The sequence below is a fragment of the Tachysurus fulvidraco genome, chromosome 13 (assembly GCF_022655615.1).
Source record: "Tachysurus fulvidraco isolate hzauxx_2018 chromosome 13, HZAU_PFXX_2.0, whole genome shotgun sequence".
NCBI lineage: Eukaryota > Metazoa > Chordata > Actinopteri > Siluriformes > Bagridae > Tachysurus > Tachysurus fulvidraco.
In genome coordinates this window covers 26,026,060-26,046,575 of record NC_062530.1, presented here as the reverse complement: position 1 = coordinate 26,046,575, position 20,516 = coordinate 26,026,060, and the positions used below count along the sequence as shown (strand labels likewise).

At 44.9% G+C, this 20,516-nt stretch overlaps 1 protein-coding gene across 1 annotated transcript in view; it reads left to right on the top strand.

Moving 5' to 3' along the window:
* The window catches only part of LOC113652642 (carbohydrate sulfotransferase 8-like), a 79,639-nt gene that overhangs the window by 55,763 nt on the left and 3,360 nt on the right, over positions 1 to 20,516 (top strand). The window contains exon 3 of the mRNA XM_047822684.1: positions 20,402 to 20,439. Within this exon, the coding sequence (XP_047678640.1) occupies positions 20,402 to 20,439 (38 nt within the window). The remainder of the gene's footprint in view (positions 1 to 20,401; positions 20,440 to 20,516) is intronic.

Below are 20,516 nucleotides of genomic sequence, written 5' to 3'. Positions count from 1 at the left end.
GATCAAGTCGACTCCGTGAGATACCCTAAGATTCAGAGGATCCTGCTGTGTTCCCACCTTCAGTGCAGTTCATTAGGCAAGTCAGCATAGCCCTAGAATGTCTAATTGTCCTCTCAGTCTGCTTCCGAGTGATCTCTAGATCATTCATTTATTCATTCATTTTCTACCGCTTATCCGAACTTCTCGGGTCACGGGGAGCCTCATCTCAGGCGTCATCGGGCATCGAGGCAGGATACACCCTGGACGGAGTGCCAACCCATCACAGGGCACACACACACACTCTCATTCACTCACACACTACGGACAATTTTCCAGAGATGCCAATCAACCTACCATGCATGTCTTTGGACCGGGGGAGGAAACCGGAGTACCCGGAGGAAACCCCCGGGGCACGGGGAGAACATGCAAACTCCACACACACAAGGCGGAGGCGCGAATCGAACCCCCAACCCTGGAGGTGTGAGGCGAACGTGCTAACCACTAAGCTACCGTGTCCCCTGATCTCTAGATCATGTTATTCTATTTTACCCGATGAAGCGGACATGCCACGTGTTTTAGGTTGAACATATACAGAAATACAGATTTTACAGATGTCATCTAAATCATTTCTCTATCATTTGTTTAGCACCAGCTTCATTTTCAGAAATTTTCAGCTCTGCAAAACCCTTATTATTTACTCCTATAGTGGTTAGTTGACTTTATCCAAAAGGGACTTAACAAGAGTTTGTAAAAGCGGCACAGATTCTCCAAACGTTCGGCTTTTTCGACTCCCATCAGAAACAAATAAAAGTTCTTACGTGACCCTGCTGCATTTGTGAGGTTTAAAGACCACATTAAAGCTGAGGTTCACCATCGTCACACAACCACCAGGATGTGTGACTCAGCTGTTTTTATGATTCATGAATTTCTGACTGCTGTCAAATCTGTAGATGATGAACATCTTGCAGAACAGACTGTCTGACACTGTGTGCCCTCTGAGATCAAACTTTCCCACAAATGTGATTTCTGATCTAGGTTTTAGGAATCACCGGCTGGAAAGTTGTCATTGTCGCCGACTTTTTTGATACCTTTACAGCGCTCGCTTTAGGACGGAAAGCCGACCGCTGCGACGAGAAATCAAATCCGGCGGCCATAAGGCGCCTCTCCTGCTCTCAGAGCTCGCTGATGGATTTTTCATCCAACACTGAACCTGATATCATGGGTGTCATAGACGACTTGGACTGTTTCCTGCCTAAACACCAGGGAGATGTTCTGGCAGGATTTGTTTATGTCTTTGTTTGTCTCACACAAAAGGGACCTGATCTTTAATCCGTTCCTGCTTTTCAACACCTGGTCCTTGTGTCTCGCTGATTGTTCCACCTATTTATACCGGTTGTCTTGTGTGTGTTGTCGTCTGAGTCCCTGTGGTTTTGTGGGTTGTCGTGTCTCCTGGTTTCTGTCGTCTTTTGTTATTTCAGTTGTCTTGTGTTTGTAGTTGTTGTTATTTTTCTTAATAAACGACCTTTTATGTTACATCTGCATCTGGGGTTGATTAAGCACTGTGGAGGCACCTGTTCCTTTACAGAAGGTCTCAAGAAAGACCATTACAGACCAGTGGGATTGCCTCAAGCCTGGCACCTAACAAGTGGTTGGGGTAGAGATTATGGACTATCCTTGTCCCCTTCATAAACAGCTGTTTTAGGGTGGGTACTGTTCCCGCTGCTCTCAAACACGCTATTGTGAGACCACTTCTCAAGAAACCCAACCTTGATCCCTCCATATCCTCCAACTTTCGTCCTATATCTAACCTATCATTTCTGTCTAAGTTGATGGAGAAGCTTGTTTCCGCACAGCTGCAGTCTCACCTACAACTGCACGGCATTGGTGATACTTTTCAGTCCGGTTTCAGGTCAAGACATAGCACTGAATCAGCGCTATTGAGGGTCCATAATGACATTCTTAGAGCTCTGGATGGGAAAAGCTCTGTGGTTTTGGTATTACTGGACCTAACCGCTGCATTTGACACCGTGGATCATGCCATCCTCATCTCTCGTCTTCAACATGTTGTTGGTCTGCAGGGTGCGATGCTAAATTGGTTCTCATCATACCTCACTAACAGAACCTTTTCAGTAATGCTTAATGACTATTCTTCCTCGGTTGCTCCTCTATCATCTGGTGTGCCTCAAGGATCTATTCTTGGTCATACTCTGTTCTCACTCTACATGCTGCCACTTGGTCAACTCATCTCCAATCACAATGTTCAATTTCATTTCTATGCTGACGACCTCCAGATCTATCTTCCTGTGATTCTGAGTAATCGTTCTGCATTAGATTGCATTATAATTGCCTTCAGGATATCAAACAGTGGCTTTCCCAGAACTTCCTTCATCTGAATGAAGAAAAGACTGAGTACATCCTGTTTAGCCCAGATTCATCCAGCAGTTTTCTTACTTTTGGTTCTCTAACACCTCAGTTTGCTCCTACCGTGCGTAACCTGGGTGTTATTTTTGACAAGAGTATGCACTTCGATAAGCAAATCAGTGCAGTAGTGAAAGCGAGCTTTTACCAGTTAAGACTACTCAGCAAGGTAAAATCATTCTTGTCTCAAGCTGACCTTGAAAAAGCTATACATGCCTTCATCAGCTCAAGGATTGACTACTGTAATGCTCTCTACACTGGACTTAATCAATCACTTCTCAATCGGCTTCAAATAGTACAAAATGCGGCAGCACATCTTCTCTCCAACACCTCCAATCGCTCACACATCACCCCTGTCCTCCACTCGCTTCACTGGCTTCCGGTGCGGTTTAGGGTGGAGTATAAGGTCCTTCTCTGTGTGTTCAAGGCCATCAATGGTCTGGCCCCAGCCTACCTCACAGAATTAATAAAGGTCTACCAACCAGCCAGATCTCTCCGCTCCTCTGGACATACCTCTCTGGTCATTCCCAAATACAATTATGAGAAGTTTGGAGGCCGGACATTTGCCATCAAGGGACCAAAGCTGTGGAACGCACTTCCAGCACATTTACGATCCATCACTGTGCTGAGTGTTTTTAAATCGCAGTTGAAGACATATTTATTCATACAAGCTTTTAACGCATAGACCCGGTTTCAACTGCTATTTTATGTTTCATTGTGTTCTTATTGATTCTATTTATTTTGTTTTTTATTGTTGTTTTACTGGAAAGCACCTTGTGCTCCTTTTCGCAGTTGTAAGGTGCTCTATAAATAAAATTTGATTGATTGATTGATTGATTATTCTTTCAGGCCCTTTGAAAAATTTTTTGGGACTTTTGGTTTTCTTTGCTTCTGTGGACATCGCTGTGGACATCGTTCCTGTGGGGGACACAGCTTCGCTTCCTGTTTTCCAGTGGAGGACGTCACCTCACATCATGGCTGTGGGGGATGTTACAGGCCGACTTGGTACCACCATTTGGCAGATGATCCGACATATTTCTGGATGTGGATCTCGCTGTGGCTCGACTGTGGACATGGCTCGGCCCTTTTAGGCTGTGGACATGGCTCGGCCCTTTTAGGCCATGGACACTGCTCGGCCCTTTTAGGCTGTGGACACGGCTCGGCCCTTTTAGGCTGTGGAGGCGGCTTGATCATTTTTTACTTGTTCCTCACTTCCCCCATCATGCCTTGCCATGCTTCTCGCTTCCCCACATGTGCCTCGCCCACTCCTTGCTCTTTCTTGATTCTAGCTGGGATCGTTGTCCCTTTGGATTTTTGGGCATGCTTTTGGGTCGGTGCATTGGGAGCCGTGCATTTTAGGGGAACTGTCATGGATGGCTTGGGCTATTCCCTGTACTGAACACCAGGGTGATGTTCTGGCAGGATTTACTTATGTTTTTTGCCATGTGTCTTTGTTTTTGTTTACGTGCTCACGTGTGTTCACCCTGCCTGAGCTCACGTGTCTTGCCCTCGTCCTGCCTGAGCCTTAATCCGTTCTTGTCCCAGCACACCTGTTCTTTGTGTCTCACTGATTGTTCCCCTATTTATACCGGTTGTCTTGTGTGTTGTAGTGCCTGTGTTTTTGTGTTGTCATTTGTGTTCTGTTATTTCAGTTGCCTTGTGTTTGTAGTTGTTGTTATTTTTCTTAATGAACAACCTTTTACGTTATGCCTGCATCTGGGGCTGATTCCACTATGCACCTGATGAGAAAAGAAAAAAGAAGTGAGCCAAGCACTTTTATACAGTAAATATAGGGAAAGATAAAGAGGCAAAGACCTATTTTTTTTTGCTTTGCTTTTTCCTCTAAAATTACTCTGACACATCCTGTATTGAAAATCCTGCCACAAAGGTGACACACACAAGCACACACACACACACACACACACACACACACACACACACACACACACACACACACACACACTTGCTGGCTTCCATGTTCTAGGAGTGGAACGATCTTTATTTGGTTTAGAAGCCTGTCATGTGGTCAAAAATGAGTCAGTGACCTCTTACACTCAAGCTAAAGGGCTAATTATTTCCTTCACATTAATAGTGTTTTTTTTAAAGCGTGATCAGATTTGTGACACCACGACTATATCAACGTTTATTATAACGTAATTATACACGTTCCTGTCATGCTTCTTCAGGCAGGCTTGTAGGCTCACTAGTGGAACATTCAAACAAACTACATATAGGATGATAAATGATGTTATAACACAGGGCTCTTAAGTTTTGAAGACAGGCAACAGTGACATTGCCACTAACCCCCCCAGAAAAAAAAAAAACAAAAAAAAAAAAACACAACGATGGGGGTGTTGTGTTTGGTAAGGATCACTGAACACAATTTAACCAAGTATATTCAAGTATTTATTCAATTTCCATTTATTAATTTATTTGTGGGGGTGGGGGGTGGGGGGGGGGATGCACTGTGGCTTAGTGGTTAGCACATTTGCTTCACACCTCCACCGGCTTCCTCACCCAGTCCAAAGACATGCATGGTAGGTTGATTGGTGTGAGTGAATGACTGAGTGATTGCTTGAGGGAACGAGTGTGTGTGTGTGAGTGAATGAGAGTGTGTGTGTGCCCTGCGATGGGTTGGCACTTCGTCCAGGGTGTATCCTGCCTCGGTGCCCGATGACGCCTGAGATAGGCACAGGCTCCCCGTGACCCGAGAAGTTCGGATAAGCGGTAGAAGATGAATGAATGAATGACTTTGTGTGTGTGTGTGTATATGTGTGTGTGAGAGAGAGAGAGCGAGAGAGAGAGAGAGAGAGAGAGAGAGAGAGAGAGAGATTATGACTGGTGGTGTTTATTGTAAGAGTTTGTTGCCTTTTCATTTGTAATGTTGCTCCCATATAAAACAGTTCAGCAAATGCCCAGCAATTTTTAGGGACATGATTGAGGACAATGTCCCGCCCAGAGACAAGCTGTTTCCTGTTGAGGTTTTGTTCAAACCGACCATCGAAAATACCCTCTGGGCATCAACATTGCTGCTTGTTCTGAGCAGGTTCTTGTTCTGTCAGGCTGTGAACCTGTTGGCTACGTTACAGACACTCATGAAAAACTGATGCTGATGATCTGGGAAACGTCTCTAACAGCAGTCACAGTGTCATTGTTTGTGTCCAACTAGTTGTGAATTAGTTGTAACGTTAAACAGGAGATCATGACTTACTCTGTGCTCAAAGTGATGCTTGCAGCTCCACTGCTTTTCTCTGTGGGGGAACGAGGATGATGCTGAACGATTCCAGGATCTGCTTTTTTCATTGGTTGTTGCGTTAAATCTTACCCAGATACAATAGTGCTATTTTCTGATTGGCTGTTGTGTAGCCTCTTTTTTTTCTGATTGGCTGATAAGTGTCAGGCTCGACTAAGAGCTCCAGGGGAGACGCGCTCGATTCCTGCCCGGTTCCATAGAGACAGCGGTGCGGACTGATACGTTTTGGGCGCTGCGGCTTATTAAATATATGATAAATAGTCAAAAAGTTTTTCTGTGTGACACTTGAGAGCCCTGATAACGTATATCAGTTATCTTTAGATAAGAAGCTGCTCCCATTTGCAGATGAAAATGGCTGAGTGTTTTTTTCTCTGCCAGTTTTTCCAGCTGAGATGCTTCAGAAAATATCATGTCATTTTCTGTAAGGGGGCAAAGTGAGCATGGATGTGTCCTGGTTTTGCAGTGCATTGTGGGATTGTTTTTAGGGAGCTAATGTTCCAGTGCACTAGAAGGATTTTCAATTGAGAGAGAGAGCGAGAGAGAGAGAGAGAGAGAGAGAGAGAGAGAGAGAGAGAGAGAAAGACAGAGTGAGAGAGAGTAAGTGAGAGAGAGAGAGAGAGACAGAGAGAGAGACAGAGAATAGCAGAGAATATAGCTGGCTCAGAGGATATCCTGAGCGATATCGTCTTATATCTACCCTCTCTACGCAGCTCGAGTCTGTCTCTGATGTATCATCTGCTGCTAGTCTCTCTCTAGTCTGCTCATCTCTCTCTCTCCTCGATCTCTCTGTCTCTCGCTCCCTCTCTCTCTTCTTCTCTCGCTCCTCTCGTTTCTCTCTCTTCTGCTCTCTCTCTCGCTCTCTCTCTCTCTCTCTCCCCTCGCTCTTTCTCTCCCTCGCTTCTACCCGCTTCTCTCTTCATCTCTCTCTCTCTCTCCTGCTCTCTTTCTCTCTCTCGCTCTCTCTCTCTCTCTCTCTCCTCTCTCTCTCTCTCCCTCTCTCCTCTCTCGATAAATCAGAGAAAGACAGCGCTACAGTCCTAAAAATGTCCAACACCCAGAGCCAGTTGAGACACAGCCTAGTTTCTTTAATCTAGCATCACAGTAAAGACAAGACACGACAACTTTTATTCTTTCTCATATATAAGTAACACTACAGTATGTTTCCATTTCCAATGAAGTCTCTAAGATTCCAAACACAACTCTAGTGTTGTCCAGTTCATTGTCCAGCCAGATCTCATCTCCTACTGCATCCTCACTGCTGCAGACGAGTTTATTTACTGTAAGTTAGTCCTGTTTTTCTTCTGTTTTGTAGTCACACAAGGCTCACAGATAGAAACCAGCTCTTTGGTAACATACCCGAGCTTGTACAAGGTCCAAACACGTCCTCTCTCCGTAGTCCTTCTCTGTCCAGCTGTTTTGTTTTTCAACCCCTTCTGGATCACTTCTGCATCATCGATACCTCTGAGTCGGATCGACGTGAAATGACATCATTGCCAAAACGTTGACCTACGACTAGGTGCTGGGACTCACCCACTGAGAGAGCAGGAGTCTGTCGTGCTTTGTCTTTCTGTCAAAACTTCTACCAGACTGTAAGAGAAATCAATGGATGGACTTTGTAATGCAGCGATATTCTGCTCTGCTGCTCAAACACACAATTAGTTTAAGGTCACGGCTTTTTGGTTCGGTGCAATTTAAAGCGATCGATATCCGGCGGGCAGCACCAGGTGGGCAGGAACTCTTATTTGAAACATGAAAGAAAATTTGTTTCCCAGTTCATTCTCTCTTCTGAGCTTTCCCTCCCTCCCTCTCTCTGTCGCTGTCTCTGTCTCTATCTCTCTCCCCTAGAGGAAGGAGAAATGGACTAGGTTAAGTCACGTGTTACAAACGAGGTCAGACAGGAAGCTCTACGGACTACCGACCGCTGGTCCTCAAATACTTTCCACAATCCCAAATGACTCCCGGCTCCAATCTAATGCCCACTCGATGACTTTCCACATGACCGCCTGCAAATAGGAAACTGCAATATTAACCTCACACGGCGTGGAGGAATGAATAATCAATTAGTCACACCGTAAATTGGATGGTGAGCCTGGAGTGGAAAGGAGGAGAGGAGGAGAGGACGAGACGGGAGACGGGGCGGCCGATGATGTTCGTCGGCTGTAGAATTCAAATGAAGTGCGGTGTTCAACATAAAACATGAAAAACAAAAGGCTGTGTGAAACGTAAGGCTGAGTGAATGTGGTTAAACCCGGTGATGAAAAGATAAACGAAAAACGAGTGATGAATGTGAGTCGGGGGGGGCATGGCGGCTTAGTGGTTAGCACGTTCGCCTCACACCTCCAGGGTCGGGGGTTCGATTCCCGCCTCCGCCTCGTGTGTGGAGTTTGCATGTTCTCCCCGTGCCTCGGGGGTTTCCTCCGGGTACTCCGGTTTCCTCCCCCGGTCCAAAGACATGCATGGTAGGTTGATTGGCATCTCTGGAAAATTGTCCGTAGTGTGTGTGTGTGTGTGAGTGAATGAGAGTGTGTGTGCCCTGTGATGGGTTGGCACTCCGTCCAGGGTGTATCCTGCCTCGATGCCCGATGACGCCTGAGATAGGCACAGGCTCCCCGTGACCCGAGAAGTTCAGATAAGCGGTAGAAGATGAATGAATGAAAGAATGAATGTGAGTCATCTGTCAGTATTGTCTTTATTATTATTATTATTATTATTATTATTATTATTATTATTATTATTATTATTATTATTGTTGTTGTTGTTGTTGTTGATTAACACACACACACCCCACCCCCTTCCCCCCCACCATGAATGATCAAAACCTGCATTGACAGAGGTTCAAATTCATCTAAACTTCAATTAGGCTTTGAAAGTGACTAGAAGAGATCAGTCTAACGATATTAAACTCTATCAGTTGTCACTCTTTATCTTTTTCTGTCTCGCCTGTTTAACTCCCTCTATCTCTAAACCCCACTGAAGATGATTCGGACAGCGATTCCCAAACACAGTATTATTCATCATGCTTTTTTTTTTCCCTTCATCTGGCTCATCATCTCGCTCATCGCTCGGTTCAGTAGAGTGAAGTGAGACTTAACTGTCATGAATAAAACAAAAGGTCCAGTAAACAGCAGCTCTCTCTACAGAGCAGAAAGGAAAAGCGGAGCTGGGAATGAAACAGTGCTGTCAGAAAGCAGGCGTGATGATGGTTTAGAGTTTAAGTGCACTCGTGAAAACGATATGTCTTGAAAGCAAGCCTTGCTTCTGATCCCTGTGAATACGGTAAAGCGCGACAGCGGCAGCAGGACCGCGTCTCCTGATAGCCGAGCCTTTTACACTGTACGCTTCCTCTGAATCAGGTGTGTATACAGTATATATACATTAGTGCTGGGCAACGATTAAATATTTTAATCGCAATTAATCGCATGATTTTTCTGTGATTAATCGCAGCATGCGCAAAATTCAATAATGAAATCAAAAGTAGTGTATTGCGTCCATTTAATGTCCATTTAAGATTTCGCTACCTTTTTCCATTTTTCTGTCCGCACCAGATATTTTCTGTTTCGCGCCGTAGCTCTCTTAGGCACACAACAAATGCTTTCATTGGTTGAGACGCGTGATGATGCTCATCCCAAGCAGTCAGTAGCCTACTGATAAACATCCCACCCCTCCTGTGACCCATGGTTTGTGTTGTATTCAGTTGTATTATTACAGTCTATCTATGTGTATTCAAACGCAGTGAGCAACGGACTTTCAAAATAAAAAGTACGTTAACGCCCGAAAAACTAATTGTCGGCGTTAATTAATTGCGTTCATGTGATAAAAACGTGTTAACTTGCCCAGCCCTAATATATATATATATATATATATATATATATATATATATATATATATATATATATATATATATACAGAACGGATTTACATTCAGCCACGCCCACAGAATGCCATAAAAGTCATTGCTCAAAGAGAGATGTATTCTTCTTGGAGATAAAGCCTAATGTGAGGACATTATACACACACACACACACACACACACACACACACACACACACACACACACACACACACATATATATATATATACAGTACAGACCATAAGTTTGGACACACCTTCCAAAAGTTTGGACACACCACGTTTTCAACAGGACAATGACCCCACACACACCTCCAGGCTGTGTAAGGGCTATTTGACCATGAAGGAGAGTGATGGGGTGCTTCACCAGATGACCCGGCCTCCACAGTCACCGGACTTGAACCCGATCGAGATGGTTTGGGGTGAGCTGGACCGCAGAGTGAAGGCAAAAGGGCCAACAAGTGCTAAGCATCTCTGGGAACTCCTTCAAGACTGTCGGAAGACCATTTCAGGTGACGACCTCTTGAAGCTCATCAAGAGAATGCCGAGAGTGTGCAAAGCAGTAATCAAAGCAAAAGGTGGAGAACTTTGAAGAACCTAGAATATGACGTATTTTCACACTTTATGTGTGTATACGGGTATTAATAAAGGTGAGGCAGTCTCGTCATCCAGCCATCGATTTTCTGTAAGGTTTATAATATCCCAGTGTACTCAGGACATGGGGGAGAGACACCCTGGACACAGGACACAATCACACGCACAACAGACAATTTAGAGATGCCAGTCAGCCCATAGCATAGGGAGGAAACCAGAGAACCTGAAAGAAACCCCTGAAGCACAGGGAGAACATGCAGATACATACTTGAGGAAGTCAAACATGTTTACCACTAAGCCACTGTGTCCACATACCTAACCATATACCACACACACACACACACACACACACACACACACACACACACACACACAGTAATGGAGCTTTCTGGACACAACTCTCTGTGCTCCACAAAGTTAAAGATGCTGAGACTGTAAACGATGGTGATAAGATGTAAGAGGAGCAACATGGACAGGTGCAGAAGGTCGAGCCGGTCGACCCTGCTAATGGCTCCCTCTCAGAGACGACTGCAGACAGGAAATTAAATTCCTGACAAGACAAGATCGAGTGCAGCAAAGCAGTGAAAAGGAAGAAAGGAAAAAGTTTTTTAGAGACACGGAGACGCAGCCGGAGACGATTTCAAAATTTTTAAAAAGGGAAGGAACACCTGTGGACACACTGCTGAGCTCCATCTGCTGGGATGGACGTCATCTTTTTATTTTTTAATGAACTCTGCTGGTTTCCACGCTGCCTCATCTGCAACCTGCACAGAACACGGGACTGTTTGATGGCATAGGGTTCGAACTCAGCCAAGGACACTCGGTGTGCTGACAAACTCCGCATGCTGCATCTTAGTCCCATCATTTTCTCCATCCTCCCAATTTGTGTGTGTGTGTGTGTGTGTGTGTGTGTGTGTGTGTGTGTGTGTGTGTTCAGGATAAGAAACTGAATGCGGGTCATGTGGCAGGGCACGGGGTGCAGAATCACACAGCAGCTTCAACAATGATGCCAAATAAACAAAGCAATGCCAAAAGGTCCTCAGAGAAGTGCGCTAGAATAACAAACTCTGAATTTTAATGCGGGGGACACGGTGGCTTAGTGGTTAGCATGTTAGCCTCACACCTCCAGGGTTGGGGGTTCGATTCCCGCCTCCGCCTCGTGTGTGTGGAGTTTGCATGTTCTCCCCGTGCCTCGGGGGTTTCCTCCGGGTACTCCGGTTTCCTCCCCCGGTCCAAAGACATGCATGGTAGGTTGATTGGCATCTCTGGAAAATTGTCCGTAGTGTGTGAGTGAATGAGAGTGTGTGTGCGCCCTGTGATGGGTTGGCACTCCGTCCAGGGTGTATCCTGCCTCGATGCCCGATGACGCCTGAGCTGAGACCCGAGAAGTTCGGATAAGCGGTAGAAAATGAATGAATGAATGAATGAATTTTTATGCCATAAACAAGAGTCACGATGTTCCACTTGTTTAACAGCTGTGTCTTAATCCTTCCTACCAAGTCCTCAGGCAGAACCGTCACCAGATCAGATCAGATCGCTCCTACAAATCAAAGTTGTTGACAGGACTGCGTGATTAGCTTAAGCTTGGCAGAGTTACGCCTAAAGAGTCGACGCCGTCGAAGAAGATAACTTTTAACGATGAACCCTGCTGAGATGATGTTAGATAACTCATCAGCTTCTTGATACATTGGCGTGTAGCTCATGCAGAAATGATCCTGCCAGGAAAAATCTGGTTTCTTTAAGCTTCATGAAGTTTTTGTGGCTTAGCGTCGTGCTCCCCGGGCACTACAGAAACTTTTAGCGTCAACAAAATTCGACTCGTCTGACCTTCGCCTTCCTGGGAAGAGTCGACAAGTGATGGCGCGCTTATATCGAGGCAACAAACAGTTCATCATTTAACGGTGGAGGAGCAGGACAGCGCCGGTTCACCACGGCGGACTTAACAGATATAAATCTGCAGCCACGTGCAATTTCATCTCAGCGAAATCTCAATCAATGTCAAGTGCAGCTGAGGAGCCAAAAAAAAGTGGGCGGTTTTAAATTACAGGGCAATTTTTAGGTTATTAGTTTACTGACACCCGGCGGAAATGAAGCTCCTACAGCGAGCAGACTTTATACTGTAATGTGCCATGGAGAAGAGAAATATTGCTTTTTTTTTTTTTTTAATCGTTTTCTGATACTCAATAATCTGGAAAGCAATCAGCAATCTTTCAAAAGTAATGAAAACACGACAACAGATAATTCTCGTAGATTCTTCCAAATGTTTTCATGAAGAGAGTCCTGGAAGTACAATAGCATGGAAAAGCAGCTTGAACAGCGTTCAGACACGAGCAACGTGCACCGTGTGTAGGGATTAGAACCCATTTACTGTACATGGGATGCGATTTGCGAGACGTACGTAAGCTTGTTGTTTACGTTTCCGTGGTCATTCATGTACATATCATGTGTCTGGGAGCTTGGATCTGCTCCGGAAAACAAACTGCTCGGGATTTAACATGATCTTTACCACCGTGTCCAGTCAGACAGGATATTTATCACGAAGGGAAATTTCAATTTCATTTAACTAACTTCAATTCAAGGGGACCACGGTGGCTTAGTGGTTATCACGTTCGCCTCACACCTCCAGGGTTGGGGGTTCGATTCCCACCTCCGCCTTGTGTGTGTGGAGTTTGCATGTTCTCCCCGTGCCTCGGGGGTTTCCTCCGGGTACTCCGGTTTCCTCCCCTGGTCCAAACACATGCATGGTAGGTTGATTGGCATCTCTGGAAAAATTGCCCGTAGTGTGTGTGTGTGTGAATGAGAGTGTGTGTGTGTGCCCTGTGATGGGTTGGCACTCCGTTCAGGGTGTATCCTGCCTCGATGCCCGATGACGCCTGAGACGTGACCCGAGAAGTTCGGATAAAGCGGTAGAAGATGAACGAATGAATGAAAGTTCAATTCAGTCCAATTTTATTTGTAACACTCAGATGTTCACCTGTAGCTACTTCTGTGGTCTGAATAGGAATGAGGAAATGAACCTAACGGACAAGTCTGAGGTGACTGAGGTGACTGAGGTGAGGAAAAACTCCCTTAGATGGAAGAGGAAGAAACCTTGAGAGGAACCAGACTCAAAAGTGAACCTCATCCTCATCTGGGTGACACTGAAGGATGTGATTATAAACTGTTATAAACACCAGAGAGTGTTGTTATGAATAATGTCCTTTATACAGTCAGATACAGTCTGATTATTGTGTGTTGATGAGGAGGTCGTTGTCCTTAAAGACCACATGGAGTTGGAATCTTCTCTTAGAAGGTCTGAAATTTTCATGAAAGCAGAACACAACTGGAGCTGGAACATCTCTAGATGTAGCAGGATCCTCACAGGGTTTTGTCTCTTCTCACTGAAGGTTTAAAATCTTCATGAAGCTGAATCGAACTGGAGCTGGAACAATCTCTGGGATGGGTAGAAAAAGAAAAGCAAGTGGAGAGGAATTAGCGTAGCTGCTGTTCACAATATTAGCAAGCGAAAGGGGAACGTTAGCGGGCATCAGGAGCAGTAGCCATTGTGCGGTGAGAGACGGAAAGACGTTCCTCATAAACCCTGCTCGGGTTATTAAATGTTTAGGAGATTAAAACGGTGCTGGGGGTGGAGGAGAGGTGGAGAGCTGACGAGAAGTTTTAATAACAATAAAACATCACCTTGGACATATAATTATAACAAAGGAGGAGGGACAGAGCGAGAGTGTGTGTGTGTGTGTGTGTGTGTGTGTGTTGGCTGTTTCTCTTCTCATATATTCGGTCACGTTGACAGTGTGATGAGTGCTCTCTTTTTCTCTTCATTAGTAAGACCACGATTTGTCTCGGTTCTCCGGCGTGCAGAAATATCGCGAGCCACGAATGCCACGAGTGCCGCGCAATTCATTCCGTTTCAGCAGCGAGCCGCGACGCTTCATAAATAAAAGAGACCAATAAACAAAGCTGTGAAAATGATGAGAATATCAGTTGACTTGTGCGTAATAGCACACGGGTCGTTCGAGTACGAGTGTGTAAAAGAAAACTCAGACGTTTCATTTACATATCCGTAGAGCTGAAGCGCTTTTGTTCAGAGTCGCAGTAGAAGCGTACGAGTCGAAGCAGAGGTTGAGAACAATGGACAGATTTGAAGCTTTACCGATTTAATGTACCGTTACCGCTTCTGTGTCCCGATGTCAAGGCTTCCGTTTGACTCACCCTTCACTACTATCTCTCTATCCAGTGAATAATAGAATGAATGCTGTTCTTTAAAGAGTAAGAGATTATCATTATATCACATCAGGACTGACCTCACTGTGGAATAGAACAGATCCCAGAACAGCTGTGGAAAAGAACAGATCCCAGAACAACTGTGGAAAAGAACAGATCCCAGAACAGCTCTTTATGGAATTATCCTCATGCTGAAAGCCTCAGTGACAGAAAATGAGAGAGAAATGATTGGCTTTACGGAGCAGAACTTGCCTCATTCTCAACCCACAGATGCTGAAGCTTGTCAAAATTCAGTTGAACTCTTTTCCCCAGAAGCCAAAAAACCTTGTTTCCTCCTGTTTATCTCTCGTGTCCATGTTGATGACTGAACGTCCTCGTGTCTCACTCCACAGTGGTGTTAATATGAAGCTCATATGGAAGTAGACACTCAGGACCAATGGCGAAAGTTTGATTTTGACATTGGTGGGGACATAATTTATTTGACATTGGTGGGGACATAATTTATTTGACATTGGTGGGGACATCATTTATTTGACATTGGTGGGGACATCATTTATTTGACATTGGTGGGGACATCATTTATTTCACATTGGTGGGGACATCATTTATTTGACATTGGTGGGGACATCATTTATTTGACATTGGTGGGGACATAACCTCCTCCTGAACCTCCTACTAAACCTCCTACTGAACCTTCCACTGAACCTTCAACTGAACCTCCAACTGAACCTCCTACTGAACCTCCTACCGAACTTCCAACTGAACCTCACACTAAACCTCCACTGAACCTCCAACTAAACCTCCTACTGAACCTCCAACTGAACCTCCCACTAAACCTCACACTGAACCTCCTACTGAACCTCCCACTAAACCTCCTACTGAACCTCCAACTGAACCTCCAACTGAACCTCCCACTGAACCTCCCACTGAACCTCCCACTAAACCTCCACTGAACCTCCTACTGAACCTCACACTGAACCTTTTACTGAAAATCCTACCAAAATTCCCACCAAACCTCCTACTGATCCTTTTACTGAACCGTCACCTGATCATTTCACAGAAACTATAACTCACTTAACAATTTTATTTAGATCGATGTTTACACGTCTATGTTTTATAGTTGTGTAAATATTTATTCCGGATTAAATTCACTCGATTTAAGAGACACAGAAAGAAAGACATTAGCAGAGGAATATCATGTGCTGACCCTAAAAAGCAAACCATCAAATAAATAGAGAAACGAGTTGCTTTTTCTCATTAACTTCCTGTTTGAATTTCTATTAATTTGTCTCATATGGTCTGGTGGCAACAATGCAAATCTCCGCCATCTGTTGTTGAGCGAAATAAATTCTCTCCTGATAAAAAGGTAAACACTGTGATTTCTGTCAGTGGCAATTTCACGCGGTTTCGCCTTTGGTAATCTAATGCGGTATAAACTAATGATTCGTTTGAAAGCTCAGATAAAACGGGTTTAGAGGATACACTGTGCACACACACACACACACACACACACACACACACACACACACACACACACAAACAAAAAACAGTGTAAATCACAAACAAGAGATCAAAACATTTCAGTCAAAAACACACTCCATCATCACTGAGGCTTTTAACTTCACAGCTTATTGAAAGTGTGATTTACAAACACAAGTCAGTGAAGTTGTGTTTCTGCACCGTGTTAATGTTTGTGTTGTGTCTGATCCAAAACGTTCAAACCTCTAATTATCCTGCGATTCATCATCACAATCAAGTGTGTATCAGTGTGTGTGAGTGTGTGAGTGTGTGTATCAGTGTGTGTAAGTGTGTGTATCAGTGTGTGTAAGTGTGTGTATCAGTGTGTGTACTGTAAGTGTGCATCAGTGTGTGTACTGTAAGTGTGTATCAGTGTGTGTAAGTGTGTGTATCAGTGTGTGTATCAGTGTGTGTACTGTAAGTGTGTATCAGTGTGTGTACTGTAAGTGTGTATCAGTGTGTGTGAGTGTGTGCATCAGTGTGTATCAGTGTGTGTAAGTGTGTGTATCAGTGTGTGTATCAGTGTGTGTACTGTAAGTGTGTATCAGTGTGTGTACTGTAAGTGTGTATCAGTGTGTATCAGTGTGTGTAAGTGTGTGTATCAGTGTGTGTACTGTAAGTGTGTATCAGTGTGTGTACTGTAAGTGTGTATCAGTGTGTATCAGTGTGTGTATCAGTGTGTGTACTGTAAGTGTGTATCAGTGTGTGTACTGTAAGTGTGTATCAGTGTGTGTAAGTGTGTGTATCAGTGTGTGTACTGTAAGTGTGTATCAGTGTTTGTAAGTGTGTGTAAGTGTATGTACCAGTGAGTCTCAGTGTGTGTAAATGTGTATCAGTGTGTGCATCAGTGTGTATCAGTGTGTGTAAGTGTGTATCGGTGTGTGTATCAGTGTGTATCAGTGTGTGTAAGTGTGTATCGGTCTGTGTATCAGTGTGTGTAAGTGTGTATCAGTGTGTGTAAGTGTGTATCAGTGTGTGTTAGTGTGTATGAGTGTGTATTAGTGTGTGTAATTGTGTGTATCGTTGTGGCTCAGTGTGTGTCAGTGTGTATTAGTGTGTGTTAGTGTGTGTATCTTTGTGGCTCAGTGTGTGTCAGTGTGTATTAGTGTGTGTTAGTGTGTGTATCATTGTGGCTCAGTGTGTGTAAGTGTGTGTTGGTGAGTGTTAGTGTGTATTAGTGTGTGTTAGTGTGTATTAGTGTGTGTTAGTGTGTGTTAGTGTGTACAGTATTTAAGTTCTGGTCTTTCCTGTTCCACAAAGCTGCTCCACCTGTCCCTGTAAACCGGAGTGTGTTTCTATAGAGTGATTAAACATGGACATCTCCGTGCTGATCTCCACGTCCTCGTTACTCATCTGTCCAAGGCTTTGTGGTGTTTATGGATGTCGGCACTATGAATGTTTGAGAAGACTTTTGTGTTGACGTGAAAGTGACCGGTTGTGTTTTTCTGCCCGTGACCTTTGTGTCCTGGCTGCACAAAGCAGCGTCCTTCAGAAGCCGTTTCAGCCGAACACAGAAAGCTGTTCAGTGGCTCAAAAGCCGACGGTGTAAAAGCGCTAACGTTAGCTGGACACGACGGAGAAGATTTTTACAACAGCTTCAATAGAGTACGACTCCAACCTGCTCCTGAGTAGAGCATTTAGAGAGGAGACGGACGGTGCTAACAAATCCCCTGGTTTCCACCACTCACTGTTGTTCCTTATGTTGTCTCTTTTAACTCAAAGTGGATAATTTTCCCATCACAGCATGACCTGAAGGGTGTTACTATGGGAATGTGTGTATACCACATTAACTGCACTTATTCAGAACATTTAAATGAACCAAGGGGGGTCATGGTGGCTTAGTGGTTAGCACGTTTGCCTCACACCTCCAGGGTTGGGGGTTCGATTCCCGCCTCCACCTTGTGTGTGTGGAGTTTGCATGTTCTCCCTGTGCCTCGGGGGTTTCCTCCGGGTACTCCGGTTTCCTCCCCCGGTCCAAAGACATGCATGGTAGGTTGATTGGCATCTCTGGAAAATTGTCCGTAGTGTGTGAGTGTGTGAGTGAATGAGAGAGTGTGTGTGTGTGTGTGTGTGTGTGTGCCCTGTGATGGGTTGGCACTCCGTCCAGGGTGTATCCTGCCTTGATGCCCGATGACGCCTGAGATAGGCACAGGCTCCCCGTGACCCGAGAAGTTCGGATAAGCGGTAGAAAATGAGAGAGCGAGTGAGTAAATGAACCAAGATTTGCATTTAACTAATAACTATGTTACTATAGAAACAATAAAGAGTGTATTATTTGTAAGAAACCAAGAGCTCCTGAGGAACTGATAGGTCAAGGTCATTTCTGAGTTTATTACAGACAACATTAATTCCTTCCTGATGAAGTCTTCAGATGTTCACAAATGAAGCCACGAGCACAAAGCTGACCGACGCAGCAGTAGCTAAAAGTCTCCAGGTGGCCCCATACACAGACGTCCCATGAGTGATGGGTTGTCCATGCAGATCAACCCCCTACCTGGTGATGAGACTCCAACCAGGGGTAGGTCATCAGGATAGATGTAGTAGATCCAGAAGAATAAGCAATCAGCCTAGAAGCTTCATCGTTTATCATGAAGCATATGGTTTCAGGTTATGAGAGGGAGGAACGGTCCTGAATCTCAGGAAAAATCTCATGTGGTGATTCTTCTGAGATTCGGGTGGAGATGCAGCGTATGACATCATCACAACACGCATCGTCAAAGATCTCTTCTATTAACGTGTGTGGGAGGACATGAGTACAGCTGTCATAGAAACTCCCACAGGGCGGAGTTTAGAAGGAGAATCCTCTTATGCCAGACAACAACAACGACGACCGACATATTCGACTTTTGCTTGCTCCATCAGCATTAATAAAGACGCCCCGATTGTATAAAACAGAGTCATCAGTGTCAATCATCTGAGTGACGCTTTGTGACCCCCTGAATAAACCTGCGAGCGGAGTGTGTTTTCTTTCTCGGTTCATTGTTAACGACGGATGCTGAGTCTCTGAGTCACATACTGTAATTACTACCCACTTGCATTTGCTGCTCGTACCTCACTCATTGTAAAAGGTGTGTGTGTGTGTGTGTGTGTGTGTGTGTGTGTGTGTGTGTGTGTGTGTGTGTGGTACAACATGTCAGACTTATCACTGTAATCATGCTGGACCTTGAGGTGTTGCTCAGAGAAAGCGATCATTAAGTGGGCGGAGTCACACTCTGCATCGCTCTAGCAGAATGAATCTCCTGACATTTCCCAGAAGGACGTGTGTGGTTTATATCGCTGGCACCGATCGCTCACGGTGTGTAATTGTGTGCAGTCGCATCGCACGTAATCGTGATGGACTAGCCGAGGTGTACAGACGTTGCTGAGTTGTGAAAACAACCCAGGAAGCAGAAAACAAATAGAGAAAGAGTTTGCTGTGTAAGAGGTCAGGGACAGGACGGATGTAGCAGCATGATGTCGAACGTGTTCTAGTCGAGGAACAGTGACGCACCACACACTGAAAAATAACAGCTGCAAGGAAAGTAGATGGTAAATATGGATAGCAAGTGCAAGACGTCTAAAGGGGATGAGACAGAAAAGATGTGGGAACAGCTGGAGGGCAGTGGGGGGGGGGGACAGAGACAGAAACAGAGGGAGAGAGAGAGGGAGAGGGAGAGAGAGTTGGAGAGAGAGAGAGAGAGAGAGAGAGAAACAGAGGGGGAGACAGAGAGAGAGAGAGAGTGGGAGAGAGAGAGAGAGAGAGAGAGAGAGAGAGAGAGAGTTGGAGAGAGAGAGATGGGGAGAGGAGGAGAGAGAGAGAGAGCAGAGAGAAAGAACAGAGAGAGAGCGAGATAGAGAGAGAGAGCGCGCCGCGCGTTTTTCTCGCTCTCGCTCTCTCGCGCTCTCCGATCCTCTCGCTCTCTCTGCGCTATCTCGCTCTCTCGACTCGATCACTCTCTATATCTCTCGATCGTTTCTCTTATGCTCTATCCCTCTCTCTCCTCGTATCTCGTCTATAGAAATCTCTCTGCATCTGCGCTATTAGTCTTATCTCTCGTCTACATCTGACTCTATACTATCTGCATGACTAGCGCGCATCTCGCTCGATGATAGAGAGAGAGAGAGAGAGTGGTAATGCATTGCAGGTTTAAGAAGGAGAGGGAGCCTTTATGTGTCACTTGATACTTCACATATCCCAGCTGAGGTCAGAGTTCAGGTCGACCATGATACATCTTCCTCAGAGCAGAGAGGCTTAAGGGCCTTGCTCAAGGGCCCAATAGTTGCAGCTTGGTGGTGCAGGGACTTTTATCCTACAATCTTCTGATCAACAACCCAAAGACTTAACGACTGTGAGCTAGATTAAGTAGGAAACAGGAGTTTTCTGACATTTGTGACCAAAGCAGATGCATGTGAGTGAGAAGAGTTTCCTGAGGAAGGTTTTAACACATGCTCTGTTCCCTTTAACACCTTTAACACCTGTATTATCCTCAGGAAGCTTCTGGAACGTTTAAAATCTCCTGCTTTTCTTCGTCTTTAATATATTAATACCGATCTCTCTCTCTCTCTTTCTTTCTCTCTGTTTCTCACAGGGGTTGAGTTCAGCGGCATGACGCGGCAGACGAGGGAGGTGAGCGAAGACATTTGTGTGTGTTTGTATAAACAAAAGAAAGGAATCTGATCTGTTCCATGCTTCACACCTTCTCT